At 32.3% G+C, this 23,599-nt stretch overlaps 1 protein-coding gene across 1 annotated transcript in view; it reads right to left on the bottom strand.

The window, feature by feature from the left end:
- Positions 1-1,862: 1,862 nt before the first annotated feature.
- WDR93 (WD repeat domain 93) overlaps positions 1,863-23,599 on the bottom strand; it is a 51,794-nt gene continuing 30,057 nt past the window's right edge. Inside the window, exons 12-17 of the mRNA XM_051217931.1 lie at positions 19,570-19,780; positions 18,459-18,519; positions 16,721-17,117; positions 14,344-14,407; positions 5,832-5,945; positions 1,863-2,153 (exon numbers count right to left, since the gene is read on the bottom strand). Coding sequence (XP_051064367.1) covers positions 2,087-2,153; positions 5,832-5,945; positions 14,344-14,407; positions 16,721-17,117; positions 18,459-18,519; positions 19,570-19,780 — 914 coding nt within the window. The 3' untranslated portion in view covers positions 1,863-2,086. The remainder of the gene's footprint in view (positions 2,154-5,831; positions 5,946-14,343; positions 14,408-16,720; positions 17,118-18,458; positions 18,520-19,569; positions 19,781-23,599) is intronic.

The raw sequence follows: 23,599 nt of genomic DNA, 5'->3' as shown, positions 1-23,599 counted from the left end.
CACAAATATACTTCTTTTGCCGTTACACAAGAGGAATAACTTTACGTTCGAAATATTACAGTGGAATATTTGTATGTTGTAAAAGTACCCGGAACTCCGCATTCTAAAAATTCCTGCATACAATAGACCAGGAAAAACATAAGCATTATTTTCTTCTGAAAATCTTAAAAAACTGGCGTTTCTATAGAACACGTTATTTGAATATGGCTTTCAAAATTCAGTATCATAAATGAATGTTAGTCAGCCATAATTAACACAGATCCTGACACATATATACATAGGTTCATGTCGCCTCATAATATCAGCTTAGCAACATGAGATTATCAAGACGAATGCCATAATAATAGAACTACTAATAGTACTAATGGTAGTACAAAATATTATTCAAAGACAATATGATCCCGGAAGAAAGCATCCATCGGAAGACTGAAAATTATAGGAAAATTTTAAAACTAAAGATGTAAAGTTAGGCACCATTAAAACCAATTATGAGCCATATCGGCAACTATTGGTTACGATAATCGTGTAGACACCAAACAGGTGATTTGCACCTACAAAGAGGGCCTACGCCAAAATAAGATGATTTCGTAAACCGACACCTTATCTCGTTTTGACCGTGCCGAGCATTCTCACAACTAAATCAGTAAATATAGCGGGTTAAGATTGGCGGTGTTTTGGTAAACTTAATACACATCCCAACCACCTCAGTCTGTGCAGATTCAATATTTTTTAAAATGATTTACCATCTCTGCTTTGTACTCTGAGTTAAATTTCAGTATTGTCCCCTTGATGGTCCTAGCAAAAGTGAGCAATCTATTGAGGACATCTACAATCAAATGCTTGTAAACTACGGATATCCTCAATTTCTAAAAATCATGTTTCACAGACATAACGTAGAATGAAACGAACGACCGTGAAGTAGGCTTGTTCTTTAATTGACAGGAGGACATCTTCCCAACTCCACAAGTGACGAAAGTTGGTAAAAGCTAGCAGACCCTTAGGAACTCCTGCCGAGATTTAATAGAACACCGATACACAAAATCTGATGAGAGGTCAACAATAAGCAAGATGATTGACAAGTGCAAAGACCTCACTCCATGTGGCAAATCTAGACGTTGACTCAGACGTTTCCTGACATTTCCGTTTTACACTTAGGAAGAAAATAAAACTCATCTTAAACAGACTTGTATCGTTATTCAGTACGAACAGAATGTTGCATGCTATCGGAGTCTTCACCAAAAATAACTATATCACTTGCATATTCTAAGTCGATAAATGAGTCACTTGTTGATGAATCAATCTCTGGAAAGCCAAAGAATAAACGCTTCCTTTCCGAAAGAATATCTGTAATAAAATCAAATTGAAACGGAGAAAGTACACAATCCTGAAGAAAACCACTTGATTTTATAAATTTTGATGACAGTTGTTCGTACGCTCTGACTCAATCAGCAGTGTTCAAGTAGAGAGCACTTGACGAAAGCCTACTAAGATCTATTTTTTCTTCATCAACCATTTCAAACCTAAATGATTATTATAAATGGTTACTAGTGTAAATTTAACATAGTATCTAATGTAAAGACAATAATAATATTACACACACTTATTTTAGATGAGGTTATTATCCCGAACAGAAATTGTACCAGATAAGCTAAAACCCTGCATGTGATACATTATCGTAGTTATGACCTGATTATTTAAATTACCTGGATATAGAAATGAACTAAACTTCACCACAAATAGTCTACAAGTGTCGATTATTAGCATGTAGTAAGAATTCATTTTTACAGTGAATGAACATATAAAATAGTATGTATCAATCCCTGAAGATTAATTCCAATGATTGAAAAAAGGGCGTATTATATGGGTGATCAATTTATTGAACTATTAGTATTATTATCATAAAAAAATTAAATGGGTTGGGTTCGCATGTACAATATACCACGTCATTTGATTCTAAAACAAAATAATTACCAATATATTTGATTGTTGAGAAGGATAATACTTATTTTGTATTAGCCGGTTGTAATGATACCAAATCACTAAATTGTAATCTTAATAGCAACAATAATATCAATGGTAACAGTTCTTAAAAAGCAGCAAATTGTTCCCAGACTTTCTGAAACGATAATCTTCTGACTTTTTCATTGCGACTTCTAAATTGTAATAAAATAATGGAAATTGATGGCGGTCATTTTGTTTTTAGAACAACTGACTATATATATATATATATTCGATTGATATAGTCAGAACATTTTATAACATAGTCTTCTGTATACTTTGTGTAATAACGGAGTAAAGGTTGGGATGCATTTCTCTCGCTCTTAGACTGCGAGTTAGTACTTCAAGAATATTATGAGTGAATGCCCGATTCGACTACAAATATGTACTTATTTCGGCTCGTTGACCAGTTATGCATGAAGCTTTATATTTGGAGATATGCAAAAAACTCCCATAACTTTCCTCAAATAGTACAACCTTCGAGACGGATGAAATGTCATATACATGCAAAAAACTACATAATATATTATTTTGCTAAGTATTACGTCTTTTAAGTGTATCCTTTATATTAAAAGGCTAGTATTTGAACGAAGAATATTCTTTTCGATAAATTCTCTTCAGGTTCTACAATTATATATCTAAATTAATAATCCGAAAAATGGCCAAGGTAAAGGCAAAGTACATCGTTTAGAGCATGTGAATTTAGGATTGTAATAAACAAAATACAATAAAATTGTTAATGTTAATACGACTCATATAGAATGTTCACTTGAATCAGCTTATATGTTAAGTAAAATTTTAAGATCCATGATCAGAATAAATATGGGTCAAATAGGGTGAGAGAGAAATAATAGTGCAATTACAATTCGACCAAATAAGTAAGACGTAATACGGAGGGATGAATGCGAAGTGAATGAATTATGTATAGGGGAGATTAATGATGATGTTTAACCAATAATACGAATAATAATAATAATAATAATAATGATAATAATAATAATACAAAGATTTATGAATAAAGATAACAGGAACAATTGCAATTGACTACGAAAGGTCATAGTCAAATTAGATCATTCAATAGTTAAGATTACGATTGATTAATTGGCCTTGGTGTTGGCCAGGGAAGGAGGAGCGGTTGAATATATTTCTTCTGCACGCATAGCTCCGGTTTCTTCATCCGGATGGCTACTGTTTCAGCCGTTTGAAGGACTTTCAGTCTGACCAGTTTTGGCAAAAAATTACTTACTTTATAAGTAATTGAAAAAGATTGGTTTATACTGGCACTATGACCGGTTTGTACTAAATGGGCCAATATTGAGCTGTTCACTTTCTTCATCAAACCTTTGTTTAGCCACGCTGGAAGGTGTTCACGAGCACGAAAATGTAAATTCCTAGAACTTCGACCAATATAACTCGCTCCCTGGCCAACATCAAGGCCAATTAATCAATCGTAATCTTAACTATTGAATGATCTAATTTGACTATGACCTTTCGTAGTCAATTGCAATTGTTCCTGTTATCTTTATTCATAAATCTTTGTATTATTATTATTATCATTATTATTATTATTATTATTATTCGTATTATTGGTTAAACATCATCATTAATCTCCCCTATACATAATTCATTCACTTCGCATTCATCCCTCCGTATTACGTCTTACTTATTTGGTCGAATTGTAATTGCACTATTATTTCTCTCTCACCCTATTTGACCCATATTTATTCTGATCATGGATCTTAAAATTTTACTTAACATATAAGCTGATTCAAGTGAACATTCTATATGAGTCGTATTAACATTAACAATTTTATTGTATTTTGTTTATTACAATCCTAAATTCACATGCTCTAAACGATGTACTTTGCCTTTACCTTGGCCATTTTTCGGATTATTAATTTAGATATATAATTGTAGAACCTGAAGAGAATTTATCGAAAAGAATATTCTTCGTTCAAATACTAGTCTTTTAATATGACGGGGATCTTTAAACGGTATCCTTTATAGTTCGAACAGATGTTTTGATTATTTGCAATGATTTATAGATTCCTTTGAAGTATTTCTTTTTAATGACGATACAATCAAGTAGGTGGTGGTGTGACCAGACTTTTTTTATTTAGGTTAAGATGGTTAAGAGATTATTGTGACTGGACATCGTCAATCGAGATGTAACCTCGAAATCTGCCTCACCGATTTCGATTAGGGCCGAGTAAGTATGTTAAATGGAGATGATCGGACAGAAGTTTTAACATAATCACTGCTTTGTTGGATAATAAAATGATAGTTGAAAAACATCCATCAATAGATAAAGTGATTGAGCGTAAAACTATAACTTGCGAGCAGATTCTCATTATCTGTATCTAATCCACAAAGATAATAGTATCTTATAGCCGCAAATGTTGAATGCCGTCACCCAAAATTAGTCGTTACATAGAACCAGGAAACCCTGGACCTAAGTTTTGTGCTATTTGGCACTCGTCAGCAAGGCCGCGACTGACCTCCTGTAGATCCGGAAAGCTCAGTGGTAACGTCTCTGGGTGACACGGGATAGAACCCGTCGGGGAACATCAGTTCCCTTAAGATTATAGGTACACTTTGCAGAAATCTAGGTCCAGGGTTTCCTGTTGACTACCTCCAACCGCCATCTTATCTCAACATAGTGCACGCAATGTCGAGTTACCGAGACTTGTAGCCAAATTGTAACTTGGTCGTTAGGATCCGATCTGCACTAAGAAGGACCTTACATACACGACATTGATCATCGCCAAGTGATTAATCAATTGCAAAAAATCTTCTCATGACTTTTGAAATTACTGTTACTTCATGTTTTTCATACTTTGATTTCATAGATTCTTCTGAAAGTTATTCCTAAATGGTAAACTTTCACCATGATTTCTACTGCTACTACCATTTCTACTGCTTCGCTTTTCATCATGTCAATTTCTTTTAAATGTATGAATGTGCAGTGTATGACCTGAACCAATACATATCTCTCCCAGGTCCTAGACTACTTATTATTTGACTTTTCATTTCTTTGATGTTTCTTTAGTGCTTCATGATACTTTCTGTTTGATATCTTTAAAATGATATTCTTTATTTATATTCAATTGTCGTTTTACTGTTTAAATATTTTAAATGGAAAAATGTTGACTTCAAGTTTATTCACAAACTTGATTACAATATTTCTGCTTCCATTTCATTATTATCAATTAAGAAAAATTGGAAATTAACCTTTGAATTTTCTTCACATTAAATTACATCAAAATTTATCACTGTAATTCAACTACTAAATTACTATAATATCCACAAAACCACTCTCTGATTATAATCATCATATGTTCACTAGTGACGGTCTTGAAGAATTATTTCCTGGAGTTCTAGTGATAAGCCGTGACCAAGGGAGTACAACCAGGTCTGTTGTGAGATAATAACTCACTGAAGACAGTGGTGGATGGTGGCGCGATTTCGTGGACTGGATGAGGTTAGACATTAACACAGTTGGATGCCAGCCAGCTCAGTGGTCTAGAGGTTGAGCGTTCGCGAGATCGATAAGTCTTGAGTTCGAATCTCATGAGGCAGGATCGTGGGTGCACGCTGCTGAGGAGTCCCATACTAGGATGAAACGGCCGTCCAGTGTTTCCAGGTTCTGAATATTGGTCTAGCTTCAAATAACTCGTGAATTCAACTATTAAATTATTACTATTTTTATCCACGGAATCCCTTGCTGATTATAATGTATTTTATGTTTAAAAAATATTATTACATTAAGTTTACTGATAAAAATGATTATGTTGTTCATCTTATAAGCCTTTTGATTGTTATGTTCATTTTACCTTTTGATTAATAATTTATTTGAATAACTTTGAAGTGGTTCAGAATACATCTCATTATAATTCTCTTCATTATTCAATTCCAACGAATCAGTTCTAATTTCAAGTGGTTTAAATCTTTAGAAGGAAAATACAATAGAAATAAAGCAATTAGGTAACCATTCTTGAAATTAGAATTGAGTTAAACATTAAGCTATCCAATGAAATAACTAATTATTTATGATGAATGCCATTGAAAAGAGTATGGGTGAATATTCTAAATAAATCTTAAACTGATTCGGCTTTCAATAAGTACGTATAACAGCCGAATTTTAATTCGCATTAAACCCATATCTTACTTTCGTTAGTGTATTATTTTTGTATTAAATAGCTTGTGTGATTTTGCTAATAATAATAATTAAATAATTTGCTGACCATTTGTTCCGTACTATATGTTCATTGTGGGCTTTCCGTAGATACTTTGGTTTTGTAAACATTCATTCCAATCCAGATGTAATCTATCCTAAATTAGTAATAATAAAGGTTGCTTTAAAACGTAAAAATGTTAGTCTTATGTATCATGGCTAGGATATCACTCCTATTGAAAGGAAATTCCTTACATTTAACATTAGCAGGATAATCATTGTATTTTTGTTATAATGATTAGTTTAACCAACAATAACGCTGCACCTTACATTGGAATTATTGGTAAGGATTATAGGCGTAGCTGTATAGTGGCTAGTAGTGCAATCCACGATGCAAATTTTGCCCTATTTGGAACTCACCAGCCGAACATACCTCCATACCAGAGTTGACGTCTACTTCGGGACTCGAACCCATTTCCGTTCGCTTCAAACGCCATCGCGTTATCTACGTAGCCACTGAGTCGATATAGCCACTGGCTTATGAGACGGAGTAAACAACCCATACAAATGAATTTTTAGTGCTTTAATTTCCTCTTGTCGATATTTAGGACTGAATTCCTATCGTTCTTTACTGTTATATGGAAATCTTGGGTGGAATAATAAATTATAAGAACTTTCGTAGCACGTTTTTTACAATGGATAGATTGTGGTTGGAAAGTTAGTTCGGAACGTATGTTTAGTCTTATTTGAGAGCATTTACATTCATGTAGATGTTCATTATGGAACTCGGACCTAGTAACCTTAGTTTCACACAATAATGTGTTATTCATTGAGCATCTAATTCCAGACAATCACTTTCGATTTTAGCTGGTGTAAAATTTATGTTATTATTTGTGAGGGTTTTCAATAATCCCGTTATTCCTTGACACAATCCATCTATTGTAAGAAATACTAAAATTTCATGAAGACTGCTGTAATCAGTCAAACTAAAGTCATAAACATAAAGCAACAGATTATCGTCATATATAAGAAGTTTTAAAAAATACAGTCGTGACGTTTACACATATATTAATTTTTTTAAATGGTTCACTCACGACATAAACTGTGTACGCATATACAATGAAGTTCTTTAAATCAAATACAAACCTACTACAAAGTTATTGATACTGATATCAACTGAAAACCATTTGAAATGCTATGGCAGCTCTTAATCTCTATCCTTACATAACAGGTTTTACTACTGGAAAAACTGGGATATTCAACTCAGTATTTACAGCAAATAATATCAAAAAGTAAATGTTTCGTATCAGCCACAGTTTATTAAATAAACCCTATCTAATTTTTAACAATTTAACTATGTGAATACTGGGGATGTCAAAGAATCTACTTTGTGATAAATTTTATTTAATAAAGAATACAGAAAATCAATTATAACTTCTAATAATAAATACAATTTTTGTAATATCCCAATCAGTAGAAAAATTGTATTTTTGACGTTTCGTGACTTAATATGTGCCGCCTCTTCAAAGTAAGCAATTAGCCGAATTAAATTAAGACAAGTTTAAATAGTAAAAATACTATATATATATATATATATATATATAAAACTCTTTAAACAATGCTCAGTTTATTTCAAACCATCAAGTTCAACCTTGGCATTGATACCTATAATTATATCTTCTGTTTTGTAAAAGTTAGAGTCAAATGCGAGACTATAATTTATGGACGAACCAATCAAATATAAGATAACGAGTCACGAATTTTGGCTCGAAATTTATCCATACATTTGGCTAAATAGAGTTTTGGCAGTACAGCTGATGTTATTTCGTGATGAAAACTGAAAATGTAAATTTTAACCCTAACCATTAACTGTAAATGAGAATTCTAACTGCTTTATAACTCGCATTTTGTCCTAATCGGTAGGTGTCCACTTTCAAGGTCACTTCAGCGTCGCTCAAAGGTCGTCCATAAATTATAATTTCACCGAGTCAAAGCTTTAATCATTCACAGAGCATTATTGCTTACATTCTTTCCTATTTTAGATTAGTATTTTTTCAATGTTGATAGAAATGCTTTTGATTTATATTTTTACCAAAGCATTTTATATTACTAAGAATTATGTTGACTACAATGTATTATACTGACAAACGTCCTGCGTATCCGAATGAAAAATGATATTTTCTCGTAATTATTTATCCCTGTCTATCAAAAGAGGTGACTAGATACTGCGACGTCCTGAAGATGAACGTCAAAAAACACTTGAAGATAAAATGAATTAAATTCATAATCGCACATAAACGTGTCAGGTTGAATTACATATTACTAAGCTGTTCAATTATATAAAAGAGTAAGTATCATAGTTCAAGGATTTTCTACTTATATTTGAACACCTTACTAACATAAGGGATAACCAAAGATCCAATCGCCCATAGATAAGTCATATGCCTTAGTATTTATCATACCTTATGATATGAATAGCTAAATTACTTCAAAGTTTCACGTATCTACACTCTGATACAAAAAACTTAAACGACATGAATATTTCTCAATTATAAAATTACTACCAAATTATAACTTTATTATTTTACCTAAATATTATTGGATGTTTAATCTACAAAAGAGCTCGCTATTACGCAATCAAATTAAGATAATTCACTAATGTAATTGACAAATTTTCATAAGTGTCTTTCCACTTGAAATTGCAAAGTACAAGAAGTTTCACAGCCACAAAGTATTTTTATTCGAAATACTAACTAAAGTGTAGTTGATATCACGAGTGTTACATGCTTAGCGATACTCAAAAATGTACGGAACAGGTTTAGTATAGAATGGGGTAAATTACGACACGCGAGCTGAATTTCATTATTCACTACATTTCACATAACACACAGTCATCGATAAATGATCAGAGAAAAGGTCAGATATGAAACAACCTAAAATGTTTTGGGGAACTTCATATTTAAATTTGCAAGCTGTACTAATAACACTGACAAAATGGCACTGTTAACACGTATGATTATGATGAAGTCCATTACTCTAAGCCGAGTGCAATGATTGTGAAGCTTTCACTGCCTTTCTAAATAACTTCTTAAGTGCAAACCTCAGATTCAGCAAACTATTAAAGCAGTAATAAAAACCTTAAGTCAAGAATCATGTCAGCGGAGCAGAAAATTTTACACGCAACGATTGGTCAATAACCATCAACTAGATTCAACGTTGATAAAAAAGCTATTAGTCATACACAGAGAAATCTGAATAGCTCACTTCTATCTAAAGTTTATGCTGATGTTGTTATCGAGGTAGGAAATCAGAGTTTTATCATTTAAACCACTAAGCTAAAAGAACAGAAATTCACTAATATTATCGTTCAGAGAAACAAATCGTTTTCCGCATCACAGATTATTTGACGAGTTAACAACAGTTTCATTGTTGAGTAAATGTACCTGAATTATAAGGACTTTAATACGTATCACGTATTATCTGTGTTTACGCGGATAAATTGTGGTTCATCAGATATGTATACTATTAAACAGTGTACTAAACCTATGAATCGTATTTCGATGATGAACAAAACTGAATATCTACCGATTCACTTTACAGACCATTATTTCCACTTCTGATTAGTCATTTATTTAGTATGGAGGATTTGTGGAGATTATAGTATTACTGGAAACCTGGAAGCCCTTGACAATCGTTTCGTCCTAGTATTGGAGTTCTCAGCAGTACGCATCCAATAAAACAATTATATCTTTACCATTGACTAACCTCGAGATGTAACTCCCGGAGTTTGAGTGCGAAGCCATGGCCAGTGGAGTTGAACCGTGTTGATTGTGAAATGTGATTAACCTCAGGCAATGGAGGCAATGAAGAGTTACACAAGATCATGGATTGACTGAAGTTAGACATTAACATCATTGGATACCGGCTCAGTGTTCCAGAAATGAAGCGTTTGAGTGCGAAACCAAAGATCCTAAGCTCGACTCCCACATGCGGGATCGTGGGTGCACACTGTTGTTGAGTGTTACATTAGGACCGAACGGTCGTTCAGCGCCTCTTATTTTCAATGGTGATCGAGCTTAGTCATTTATTTGTTAACTGATCAATAATTCATACTCGTTTGGTTGATAAGATAAAGAAGCATTGACCAATTAGTTTGTTTTAATTTTGATACCTATACCTGTTAGCCCTTAACCTATTTCGTTCCTCTATGCTTGAAAAGAAGACTGTCTGATGAATATATGTGTCAGGTTCTATAATGCTTATGGATAATTGACAAACCTTTCACTACACATATTACAAAGTCTAACTACTTCGAAGTGAATGTTTTTCTTTTGAAATTTCATTAGAAATGTGTTTTTGGAGATGGTTTTTGTCAAAACGGACATTTTCTGCATAAGCACATTTTCCTATAAAATTTAGTACTTGAGTGATTTACTGAAATATGCGAAATTCAATTTAACAAAGTCTTTTTTTATCACGTAAGATTTCTTAAATAAAGGGTAACTAAGTTAAAACTTGCGTTATTTATAAACAAACAATTTGATACAGTAAACCAAATATTCAGCTATTAGTTGGTTGTTTACTGGTTGATCTACGCATTAATAATGTTATATTTGCATGGATACTTAAAATAACTTTTAAATAAGTTTATTTTATGGTTGAATGTTATGCTTATAAGTATGTTATTTTACAATTACTTTAAAATAATTTACACCTAAAACTGAAATCATCTTCAAACATGTTGGAAAACACGGGAAACTGAACTTCTATTAAATCTCATTTCAGGACAACTCTCAAATAAGTATCCACAACCATATGGGATTAAACCTTAAACCTTCAGTAATTCAATGAGAAAAATTTTTTTTTGATCATTGAACTGGGATACAACAATTCATAATATCATCTTTCACCAGCAAGTGTTAATATAAAGTCTTCATAGAAGATAATTGGTTAGTTGATATTTAATCAACAGTTAATAAATCCAAAGTACCTTTGCTTGTAGAACTTTAACCCATTATGTTGACGTAAAGAGAAATATGTTTTTTAGTTATCAAAGCTTAATGGAGATTGGTTTAACCGGTAGGCTATATATGTCACATACAATGATCTCATTCGCGGTACCGCTGAAAACCTAAGAACACAGGACAGCTATTTCATCCTAATATGGGACTCTTCAGAAGCAAACACTTACAACCTTACCAAGAATTTACATCAGAAAATGCAGGTTTCTTGGTGAAAGCTTTGACTTCAGAACGACTGGGTTGGCGTCTAACGTCACACTTCGTTTTAAGTTTCCAGGAATTCCTGAATAAAGTCTCCAGAAGTCAGGTAAAGGTCGAAAACATTAAACTCAGTCAGCATCAAATAAAAACTTCACAGAAACATTCAGAAAAGCTGAGTATTATAAATCTTAATTCGACTAGATAAATGTTTATTTTGTCTTCGATTCGAGCGTATTTTCTTTACACAAACCCATCTCACAGTAACGCTTTTGCTCTTATCGCTCGTCTTTCTTCACTATTCGAGACTCAAGCATTCGAATATTTACGTAATTTGAGAAGCATTATCACGTTTTTGAGTAGTAAACACATCACAGTCTTAACTTCGATCATTTGGTGAAATAAAGTGGCAATCATTAGATGTCAGTGGTGGAAAGTATGTTACGCCTGACATATTTGAGCACTATCACTCATGAATTCACGAAAGAACTTCAGGAATATCCAGAAGTTTATCACTAGTTAGCTGACGACTATAGTTTAATTGGAAGGGTTTGTGGAGATTTGTCTAGTTTGTATATGGTTTATGTAAGAGATTAGTGTTAGTTGAGGTAACACTGAAAACCAGGGAACACAAAGCAAAAATATATAAGCAAAGATGGATAGTGGCTAGCAGTGAAATTCAGTACACACGTTTCGTCCTATGTCGGACTCGTCAGTTGGATATACCTGCACCTCAGAACTGATGTTCACCCCGGGACTCGAACTCAGTACTGTTCGCCCCAAACGTCATCGCGTTATCCACCTAGTCCTGATAGCCACTTGCTTGTGCAATGGGATGAAATTTAAATTCACTTGGTATTGTTTGTTTGAATCTTCTCATTGATGTTTAGGATTGCAAGTGATCAGTAAATATATTTTTATAACTTATGGAACTGTAATCGGGGGATTCTCATTAGATCAAACTGTTTAAATAATATATATTTAAGCATACATACTGAATAAAGACACTTTAATTAAGAAAACAACTTTTCAGGATAATATAGTATCATTATGACTTGTTTATTTATTGTGTAATCAGTGGGTTAATAAAATTCAGCTTACGAACAGAACAGTAGAAGACTTTCTTAATATCAACAATGAATAAGAAGTGAATAAGTAATTTCCAGTTCCAATTACCAACTTACAGATTTGACCACTAATTTCCACCAACTATGATTCAAGCAGATGAAGTAAAATCATTAGTTATAACACCAATAATATATGATTCCAAGTGAACTACATGAACCTGTTCATAGTAAATGAGTACATATAAACTCTTTCATTTACATTTCAGTAGATTCAGTAAATTTCAGTATCTTTCTCATACACTACAATAAATGATTCTATCAAAATGATGTAACACTAACAACCTTTAATATAGTTTACATATAAAATTAACATTTTTCCCATTTTTTTCAGTTTTTTCTTCAAAAAAAGAGGAAAGTAGGACAAATTCGGGAAAAATCGAAAATAAAAAAAGTTGTCAAACTACAGAAATCAATATTTACTACTACTATTACTACTACTACTACTAATAATAATAATAATAATAATGATAATAATAATAATAATAATATTATTATTATTATACTAGAAACATGATCTTTTTAAATATTTTCAGTCCGGAAATGTTCTTTAGTAATAAAAATAAATCCAAAAAAAGGTGATCAAAGGAGAATGTTTCATGACATGATCAAAGACTACGCTTTGACATGCTCTATTTTTATGCACAAGAATCGATGAAATTCAATAAGGTGTGCCCGTTTCTCTCTTTTTTTTTAAGCTTTTTGACCAAAAGACACTAGTCACTTTTCGCATTTACAAAACAAAAAAATTAAAAAAAATCTTAAAGCCATTCGGTATTTTGATAGAAATTTATTTAGTTGAGAAAATTTTAAGGAATTACAAACTGGCACACATACATCATAATGAGTATGTGGCTAAATGAATATAGATATTTTTCATAGGAATAAGTAAAGTTATACAGTGAAATAAAAGATGAAGAAAGCAAAAGAACATAAAAACAGCTATTAGTGATTATTGTCATAGTCAATAAACTCATTTTTATTCAGCCTCCTAAAAATCTATTTGGTTGAAAAATGAAAAGGGGATTTAATACAAGGTATTGGTTCATGAAATTATAGACTATTAGTTTGAGTTGTGTTGAGTAATGGAAATATTCTGCTAGGCGCTCACATAGTAGTTATAATCCATGGTTGGAAACCCTTTGGAATATAGTGTACAAACGATATCAATGGTACAATTGCATTAGTTTTATGTTTTCCTCCAAACTTTATGTTAAAAATCACTTTTAAACTTTCATTCGTCGATTTCTGATTTACAGGTCTTTACCACAGTTAAAAATATTCTCACTTCCTTCCTTCACATTTTGTTGAAATGACATTTAGCAAATTGTATTAATCCATATTCGTGTTAGATTTTATGTTGACAACTCACAAACACTTAAACTAAATGAGTTTATACAATTTGAACTGCCCAGTACAAATAGGGATAGAATCAAGAGTAAAATATGGGCTAATCAGGTGAATACAAAATGATTTAGAATTTTAATTATAAGGTATTGCTTTTAAACATCATCTATAATTTAGTCACTATTAATAAATATGATTGACTATAAGTCTTAACTCCACTTAGATTACCGACTAACAAGAAACCTAAATTGAGAATCTCTTGGTGATCCTCTTCAACAACCGACGACAGTACATAATGAACTATCATATGGCATCATTTAGACTAGTAGCTGCATAGCAACTTTAGTAATAAGAAATCGTTTACAATTTAAGAATAAACAACATAATACTAGTAGTTACTGAGTATATATATATATATATATATATATATATATATATATATATATATATATATATATATATATATCCGAAGTCTACTTACTCTAAGTCAACACGAAATAGTTTAGATTGGATCCTATCCTCGTTCTCCTGCTCAATTTTAGTTCCTTTATGGATAAAAGTTAAATAAAATATTGTTATAAAAAATATTGACAACAATAAAAGTTCAATCAAGTAAGTGAAATACTTCATTAAAGTTTGTACTGTACATCAAAAATATGACCCAATACTTTATAAACATAACTTTTTGAAAGTATACCTCATAATATCCTAACCTTAAGCTAGATAGCTACACCATTCCAGTTAAGTGTATGATTGAGTGTGAATAATTAGTGAGCAAGATAAATCATTTGGTTATGCCAATTTTGACCCAACTTTACCGTACTACCTATATGCTCAAACATATCTATGAAGACCAAGATTTTCACTTCTCAAGTAGTTGCTTTAAAATCAAGTGTATCAAATACTAAGCCTTAGCTTCATTCTCTATATAAAATAATAATATACACGATTCCTAGTTTAGATACTAACATATGCTTGCTTAATAGTACTAAGCTATCATCGTAAACCAAACTAAACACAGAAAACAAAACGAAATATTTTTTAAGCAAAGATGGATAACGGCTAGCTGTGGAAAAGTAGTTGCTGAAGTAAGTAAAAAGGTGTTTAGACATGTAATTCAATAGTCGAAAACCTATTATCTATATCACTAACTAACTCCACGTTTTCATCAGCAGATCTTTCAAATAAAATAATCCATTCTAGACTGTATTATAACCAGAGGTGGATAGTTACTAGCAGTGGAATCCACAACTCGCGTTTCGTTCTACTTGAACTTGTCAGTTCTTGTGAATTAGTGACAACATCAAAGCAATTCGCACAGGATGTACGTTTGCCAAAAAACTGGTCAATTACAGTCCTAAACATTAACCAGAAGATTCAAACAACTGATACAAAAGAACTATTCTAGACTGTGTTTATAATTACTAAAGCTTTAAAAGTAATGAATTTAGTGGGAGAAATAAGACCTAATCAAGCATTGAACCCCACGAAGTCAGTTATGTTAAAAAAAATAACAAAATCATTCTGAGATAACATTCATATATGTAAACATAATTGTACATAAGTAAATCGTAGAGATAAAGTCAGCCACTCAAACATTATTCAAAGGAATGTGTTGTGAAAGATGGTCTTGTTCAACTGATATTTATCAATACGATAAATAAATCTATTCTAGAAAGACTTTTATTATAAGCAGACTATAGATCGTATTAGAGAATTTTGTGATGGTGGAAAAGATTTGTACCTCAAATGAATTTCGTCCTGTGAGCCTGATGGTTTGAACATGGAGCTTTTACATAATTTTATTTAGTAAGTTATTTTATCAGTTTACGTTGGGCTATCTACCTTCAACCTCAACTGATTTCATATGACTAGTTTAATGTTTATTCAAAAAGCAATCTATTTAATAACTAAAATAACAATTCAAAGTTGTGAAATTTAAAATAACTAACAATAACTAATGTAATCTAATCTACCAGATAAATATGTAGAACCCACCCATTTCAACTTATCTGCAATTTTGTAAACAATGCCTCTTGAATACAAATATTCCTAGATAAGAATATATTTTCTTTTAAACTATTATGTTAAATGTTGGCTTGACTTTTAAAAGTTACCGGTCAGAAGGCAATTCAAGCCTGAAGAATTTCTTTTCACTCAAGTATCGTTTTGATTGGAAACTGACGTCATATGCCGATGTCACATAGTATGAAATAGTATTCCAGACAAATGTTAAAAAGTTCTTGATTTAGGTCGTTAACTGATTGATGTTAGACCACCATTGGAAACCTGGAAGCACTGAACGGCCGTCTCGTCCCATTGTGGGACTCCTCAGCAGTCCCCATCCACGATCCCGCTCACGGGATTCGAAATCAGGGCCTTCAGTCCCGCGCGCGAACGCTTAACCTCTAGACCACTGAGTCAGCATCCCAACGGTGTTGTTGTCTAACCTCAATCAATCCACAAAATTGAGCGACCATCTTCCATTGTACTGAGGTGTATACCTGTCTCTAACCGACACGGATTAGCTCCACTGGTCACGGCTTCTCACTAGAACTCCAAGGATTCCTTCACGAAGTTAGTCACTAGTGAGCACATGGTATAAAGGAGTATAAGAGTCTTGAGAGAGGAAAAAAAATTTTTCAATGACTTTCGACGATTCTTTAGTTGATAGAAATAACTTTGAAGCTGTTTCTTGATAATATAAGATCTCAATTGAATCACCCAAGATAGCTTTAACTTAGCCGGACTTAAAGCATATTTATATCCATATTTATATCCATCAAGACTGTAAATAAATACACCAACTGTTTATAACTCATATAAATTTTATCATAATTTAACCTCTTTTTAACTACCTCGTATCCAAAGTTGATAAATGCCTTGTCTTCTATTTAATTTTTCTTTTCTTTCTTCATGATTCACATGACTGTCATTTTCACCTTCCTGAGTAGTTGATTTTGTTGAACGAGAAGTCAAACATAGTTGATGGTAGAATTCAACGTTGTCTACCCATTGTTCATTGACTTCTGGGAATAAACTAACGGTTCCTGTGTTTAGGTTTATAACATATGGGTCAGGTAAACTAATTTGAATAGAACTTTGACAAAACTGATCTAGATCACGGTCAACCACTTGGTTTGACTGATGTATTTCGATATTATGTTTAGCCGACTGTTGGTGATGTAGGCAATTTTGTTGATGATCCAGGGGATAAATGAGCAAATTCTTCGATGAGACTAAACAGACAACAATCTAAATTTTTTTAGAAAAAAAATATCACTTAACAAAAAAGTAAACGCAATCTTACTAAATAATTGGAGACAGTTAACACAAATCCATGGACTTAGGTTTCACCTATGTTAACAGTTGCCAGTTATGGTATTTTTCCTCCCCAGAAGACTGATACTTCTATGCATCAAACTAAATATACTCTCATCTAGAGTCACATAAACCATTACTCTGACTTCATCTAGATTAACAGAATGTGATCAGTGCTTATGCAAAGATAAAGATAATATTGGTTACGGATGAAGAGTCAGTCAAAATGAACACAAAAAATGCGATAAATGTGATCCACAAAATAAGTTACAGGTAAAGTGAATTTCTCATTGCAAACAAATTCTTATCCTACTTGTATGTTATAGAAAAACAAAGATAATAAATGAATACAGTTTCCTATTTGATGCCAAAATTCATTATTGAGTTTATTAAAACTGAAACAAGTGTACTGAAGAAAGAGAGACATAACAAGTCAGTGTACTACTTACTTCTACTATCCAACAGAAAAAAGACAAAAAAAAGGGAAATTGATAAAAACAATATTTCAGGCGTATGATGAATTCTGTTTAGACGTAGCCTACTATTTTTTAGACAGAAATTTTTTCTAAGAAAAAAAATGGTAAATAATGTTTTGAAAAAGAGAGAAACAAACAGAAAAGTAAGATTTTTTTTCTTTTTGGAGTCACCTAAAACAGTTATCTGACAGTATTAATAATATGTTGTATAAAATGGAAAAAAGCATATCAAATGTGACGTGAATATTGTTGTTCAGAAATATTAAGGAAGTTGAATATGAACGATAAATTCAATAACCAAAAAACAACCATCGTTGAATCTTATTTTTTCCAATCATAGAGGGGTTTTTTGAGGTTGTAGTAATTTAATAATTGAATTCGTGCGTCAATTATATGCTCACTATTGACTGTCTCCAAGAAGTATTTCCTGGAGCTCTAATGAGAAGCCGTGACCAGTGGAGTTCAACTGAGTTGGTTGTGGGATAATAACTCACTGAAGGCAATGGTGGACGGTGGAGCCATTTCGTGAATCAGTTGAAGTTAGACATTAACACCGTTGGATCCCGACTGGCTCAGTGGTCTAGGGGTTAGGAGTTCACGTGCGAGATCGGCAAGTCGTGGGTTCGAATCCTGCGGGGCGGGATCGTGGATGCGCACTGTTGAGGAGTCCCACAATAGGACGAGATGGCTGTCCAATGCTTCCAGGTTTTCTATGGTAGTCTAACTTCAATCGACTCATGAATTCAATTATTAAATAAAATTCACGTTTTAAATTATTGCAAATTATCTTTTAACTTACATTGAACTTATCATCTACGGTTAAAATGGTAATAGCTTGACAATGAAAATTCTTCTTTCCCCTAAGAATAAAGAATATTTTAATAATAACAAAAAATCAATCAATCATTGGTAATTAAATCACATAATGATTGGTCTATAATTAAGTAGTACTGATTCATTTTTTTAAAACTTTTCCAATTGTATCGATAAAAGTACAATGCAATCAATTAGATGAAATGATTTCATTTCAAAAATAGAATCAAGAGTATAATTAAATAAACCAGTTATTTTTTGTGATTTATGATATGTTGACTATTATAATTATTATAGTCTGGTTTCTTATAATATACTATTGACTAATTAACTACGAGTTCACTAAACAAGTCATTATTTCAGAGAAATCTAGTCATGAATCAATGAATTTCAACTATAAATATTGTGAACGACACTATAATTATTCTGATTAGTGTTACGTTGATGGAGATTTGTTATCGTTATTATTTAAAAACATGTTTCAAAGCAGTTTGAGAATACCTTTATCAATGAACATAAGTTATTGTTTTTCAACAAAAGACATCTTACGTTATCTTAAATACATATTAAAATATTAATACCATAACGAGAACATATCAATTCTATATTCCACTCAATACTATTTAGCTTACGAACCAAATATTCTATTAGTTGAGTTCATGAGTTGAGCTAATCTATACCACCATGGAAAACCTGGAAGAACTAGATGGCTGTTTCATCGTAGTATAGGACTCCTCAGCAGTGCGCACCCACGATCCCGCATGCAGGACTCAGATCCCTGACTTTTGGCTTCGTTCGCGAACACCTTACCTCTAGACCACTGAGATGGCCGGCATCCAACTGTATTAATGTCCAACTTCAATCAATTCTATAAGCCTTGCATAGTTAACAGTTAATGACTCAGATCGTATCGACTATTCAATCTACATTTAAAATGTGAATTCAATCCATGAAGATTATTATCTTTTCTGGTTTAAGTAAGCAATTATATGTAATAAACGACCGGTATTTCGCCAAAGTTCTTAAGGTACACAAGAAATACAGTACATGTCAAAAGTTAAGATAACTGTATCTTTTTTAAAAATATTTCAGCTTACACAATATGGGTTTTTTTCCACGTCAATTGATTTTCATCTAAATTATAAATATCAAACGTGAATTTCTTGCGTAATATCAAATCACCCTTGGTTGAGTGTTTATTCCCATTTACATAACATGCAGTAAGTAGATTGATGTATTTGGTACTTATCAACAGACCAGCATCTACCAATGATCCTAATTCGGTATAAAATAGGGGCAAGTATCCCCCTAAAAATGAAGATATATAAGCAAGTTAGTTATATACTTAACTGTTTCATTTTATAATCAGCAAATCAAATATTATGTCAGTAATATTTTGCTTGAAAGAATTTACAGATATCCGCTCAGTTGGTAAGCTGTTTTTCCCTTGAATTAGCATAATCTCAGGTATCATTGAAAACAAAATATTCGGTATGGAGTTCAACTAAGGGCTTCCAGGTTTCATTACTAGAGCTTAATCACAAGACTACTTGTAGGATTTCAGTCCTCCACAATCTTAAGCTTCAATAAATTTTCGACTTAGCCCGATGACCAATTAATATCATTCATGACAAACGTCTCACTCAAGACTAAGCAAGGCCAAATCAAAATATAATCGCGTGCTCACAATTGATCTGATAAGAGATGGTCTCTAGGCTTACAGTGCAAAGTCGTTAATGGTGGAGTTCAACGGTATGTGTTTTGAAACAGAAGATATCTTTCATCGTGTTACATGGAGAATCGATTGAAGTTGAAAATTAGATGATATATTGAGTCTTCATTACTCCAAACTAAGACGGTACAGATGTTTAGTTGTCCCTGATTTTAAACAGAACTCCAAATGATATAAAACTTTGATTGAAATCACCTTCAATGTAACATCTTGTTATTTTCCTTAACTGTGATATACAAATGTTGCAGTTTGATAATGAGAGATAATACCAACTGATTTATTACAGTACACCCTCACATGTCGAAATCAGTTGATTAGCTTTTTGAAATTGCCGCCTTTTATAAGCACTACGACTAATTACATTTTTAGAAAAAATCATGTTTTACAGGCATATTACCTAAACAATAAAGAGTAGTTTACACACTCTCACTTCAATACCTACTTTTAAAAGCTGATATTCATCATTCTTTAAATGATAAAATAATCTGTCCACTAGAATAACTTTTGGACTAGAAAAAAAGCAACGCTAAAGGACTCTCTTATTATTAGTATTTCCTGAATAAATTGAAGCGTAAGTGTAGTAGTGATGTAGCCCATACTTTTATTAATCAATCGATTGATTACTTAATTAAAAGAATATGAGTAAACTAATCCATTTGTACAGAACATACACATATATTTAGTAGTATTTCCCTCTTTAATCCCGATGACTTAATTACTAAATTATTAATATTCGTAATTCAATTAATTATTATAATGTATTACAATGAATAGATCGGAGAAACGGTTAATAAATCTTTATAAATTGCTCTTTTTATATAAGTGCGCCCAAATACAAAGCAGTATAAAGAAATGGGGAAGTGATATGAATTTTTGAAGAGATTAGGATGAGACACAACAACAATCAACCGTTATTGAATAATGCAAAAAGAAAGTTTGCAGAAGGAAAAAGGAAATTAACATTAAAGTTGATTAATAATTGATTAGTTTCAGTCTACTGAAGTGTCTGTTTGGTTGGTTGGTTTCGATGAAAAATTATTTATTTTCTTTTTCCGCATCGTCACTTTTTGCATTAAATAGAAGGTGGAAACTAAGTACAGAGTGATTATTTTTTAATCGAGTAGTAAATTGTTTTTGTAAACAGATAGGTGTTTTGTGGATAATATAGTAATTTAATGGTTGAGTTCATGAGTCATTTGAAGATAGACCACCATGGAAAACCTGGAAGCACTGGACGGCCGTTTCGTCTTATTGTGAGGCTCCTCGGCAGTGCACACTCATGATCCCACCTCGCGGGATTCGAACCCAGGACGTATCAGTCTCGCACGCGAGCGCTTAACCACTAGAACACTGAGCTAACCGGCATACAACGATGTTAATAACTAACTTCTACTAATCCACGAAATTGCTCAACCATACACCATTGTCTTCGTTGAGTTATTATCTCACAACCGACCCAGTTGAACTCAAGTTTCACATTACTAATGATCATCAGATCTTCATAAAACTCTTAAGTACTGAATGTACAGATCTAAAATAACAAGATTGAGGTTTTCTTGTTTATTCGTTAGTTTTTTTGAAAATTCAATAACCTCATCTGGAAAAGAGAAACCTAAATACACAAACTGTCTGTAATATGCATTTTGTGAGGCGATCACCTCCCCCAAATGATTTATAAAATAAGTGATAACAAAGAGATAAATATCTTAGAAAGTTTATAATGAATGCCTTATCCATTTGAAAATCTCCCAATGTACTGTGTAACACATATCTCTTAGTAAAGTCTATCGGCTATCGTGTTCACTCAATGTTAACAATGATTCACGGTTGTTCTTGAAGTGCGCCTAGTAAATTGAAATAATCCTGTTAATCCATTAATAATCGACTGGAAAAATAATTTTTAATCTAAGTTTATAGCTGTTATAGCCTGGTGGATTACAGATTCGTCAACCCCTTTGTGCAGAACGAGCCAAATGTCAGATTTTCCCGACTCGTGATATATTAAAGATATTTCACCCTTTGTTTTCTGTCCACTCAAATTGTTTCATTTGTGTTTTCATAACAAACTCGTTTTGATTCTTTTATGTATTGTTCGCTTAAAGCTTCCCATTGACGTTTTGGACTGAAACTGATCAGTCTTCTATTGGCATGTGTACATCCTGTGAGGATTGCCTCGATATTGCCTTAATCCATAAGCATTATAAGTAAAGATGGATGGTGGCTAGCAGTGGAATCCTGAACGAGCGTTTCATTTCATTTGGGACACGTCTGCTGGATTTACCTGCATCCCCGGAGTTGATGTTCACTCCATCTTTGCTCATATAAAAGTGTTATTATAATTGGTACATTAGTAATCAAAATGCATGGTTTAATAAATCACACTATGAAATACATAAGATATTTATCATTTGGTTCATTTCAATAAAAACAATGCGCTTGGTTCACTTGACACACTAGTAGGTAACATTTTATTTCTAAATAATCAAAAATATGAATGGTTCATTCAGATCATATTTTCAAATGGCAATTCAATTTTATTTTATTCAAGCCGAATTAATCTGACAAAATGATGATCATTGAATGAATTCGGTTCAAAGAGCGAAGCGTATCCTACTTAATTAATAAAAGATGGTTGATTATATAGAAAAAAACTATCGACATTCAATACCCTAAGAGAGTTATCTCAGAATTAAGGTTATCAAACAAATTAACTAGTTTTGAATTTATAAGTTTAATGAACATACAATAACTTAATTGCATATAACATAATTCCATGCGTAGTTAACCGTAAAAGTGGACAATACTAAATCAATCAACAAGGAAATGTGGAACGCATTGTATTTTGACCGATTCTGGGTAATAAAAAGCTGGTAACTCAATATTCATCTCCTTTCTTATCTATTGTCCTCATTTGTTCAAAGAAAATAAGCTTTTTCTCAATTGTTTTAAAACCATCTTTAAATTATGTCTCAATGTGCAATGAATAAACATTCGTTATGCAAATCTTTGATTATGAATAATCACAGTAGAAACTATCAATGAAAATTAATTGCATATGCATCAGTTCTATGATTTCTTTTTATAAGTGTTGGGGACGATAGATCCCCAAACTCATATTTTTAAATTTTATCTTATCGATCATCGAATCGATTAAATGTTAGATATTTTTATTGGGGTCAATTCATGAACTATCGATTAAAGGCGCAAATAGGTCAATCGATGAACTATCGATTAAATGTACAAATAGGTCAATTGATGAACTATCGATTAAATGTTCAAATAGCAGTCAATTGTTGATTAATGTTCAAAAATCTTCCATGACAATATCGATTGTAAATATTTGTATAAATACGCTTGACTTGTATGCTTGATCTGATCTGCCTGCCTGACTTGTT

The sequence above is a fragment of the Schistosoma haematobium genome, chromosome 7 (genome assembly GCF_000699445.3).
Source record: "Schistosoma haematobium chromosome 7, whole genome shotgun sequence".
Taxonomy (NCBI): domain Eukaryota; kingdom Metazoa; phylum Platyhelminthes; class Trematoda; order Strigeidida; family Schistosomatidae; genus Schistosoma; species Schistosoma haematobium.
Note: the sequence above shows the minus strand (reverse complement) of the source record. Positions and strands in the feature narration are given on the sequence as shown.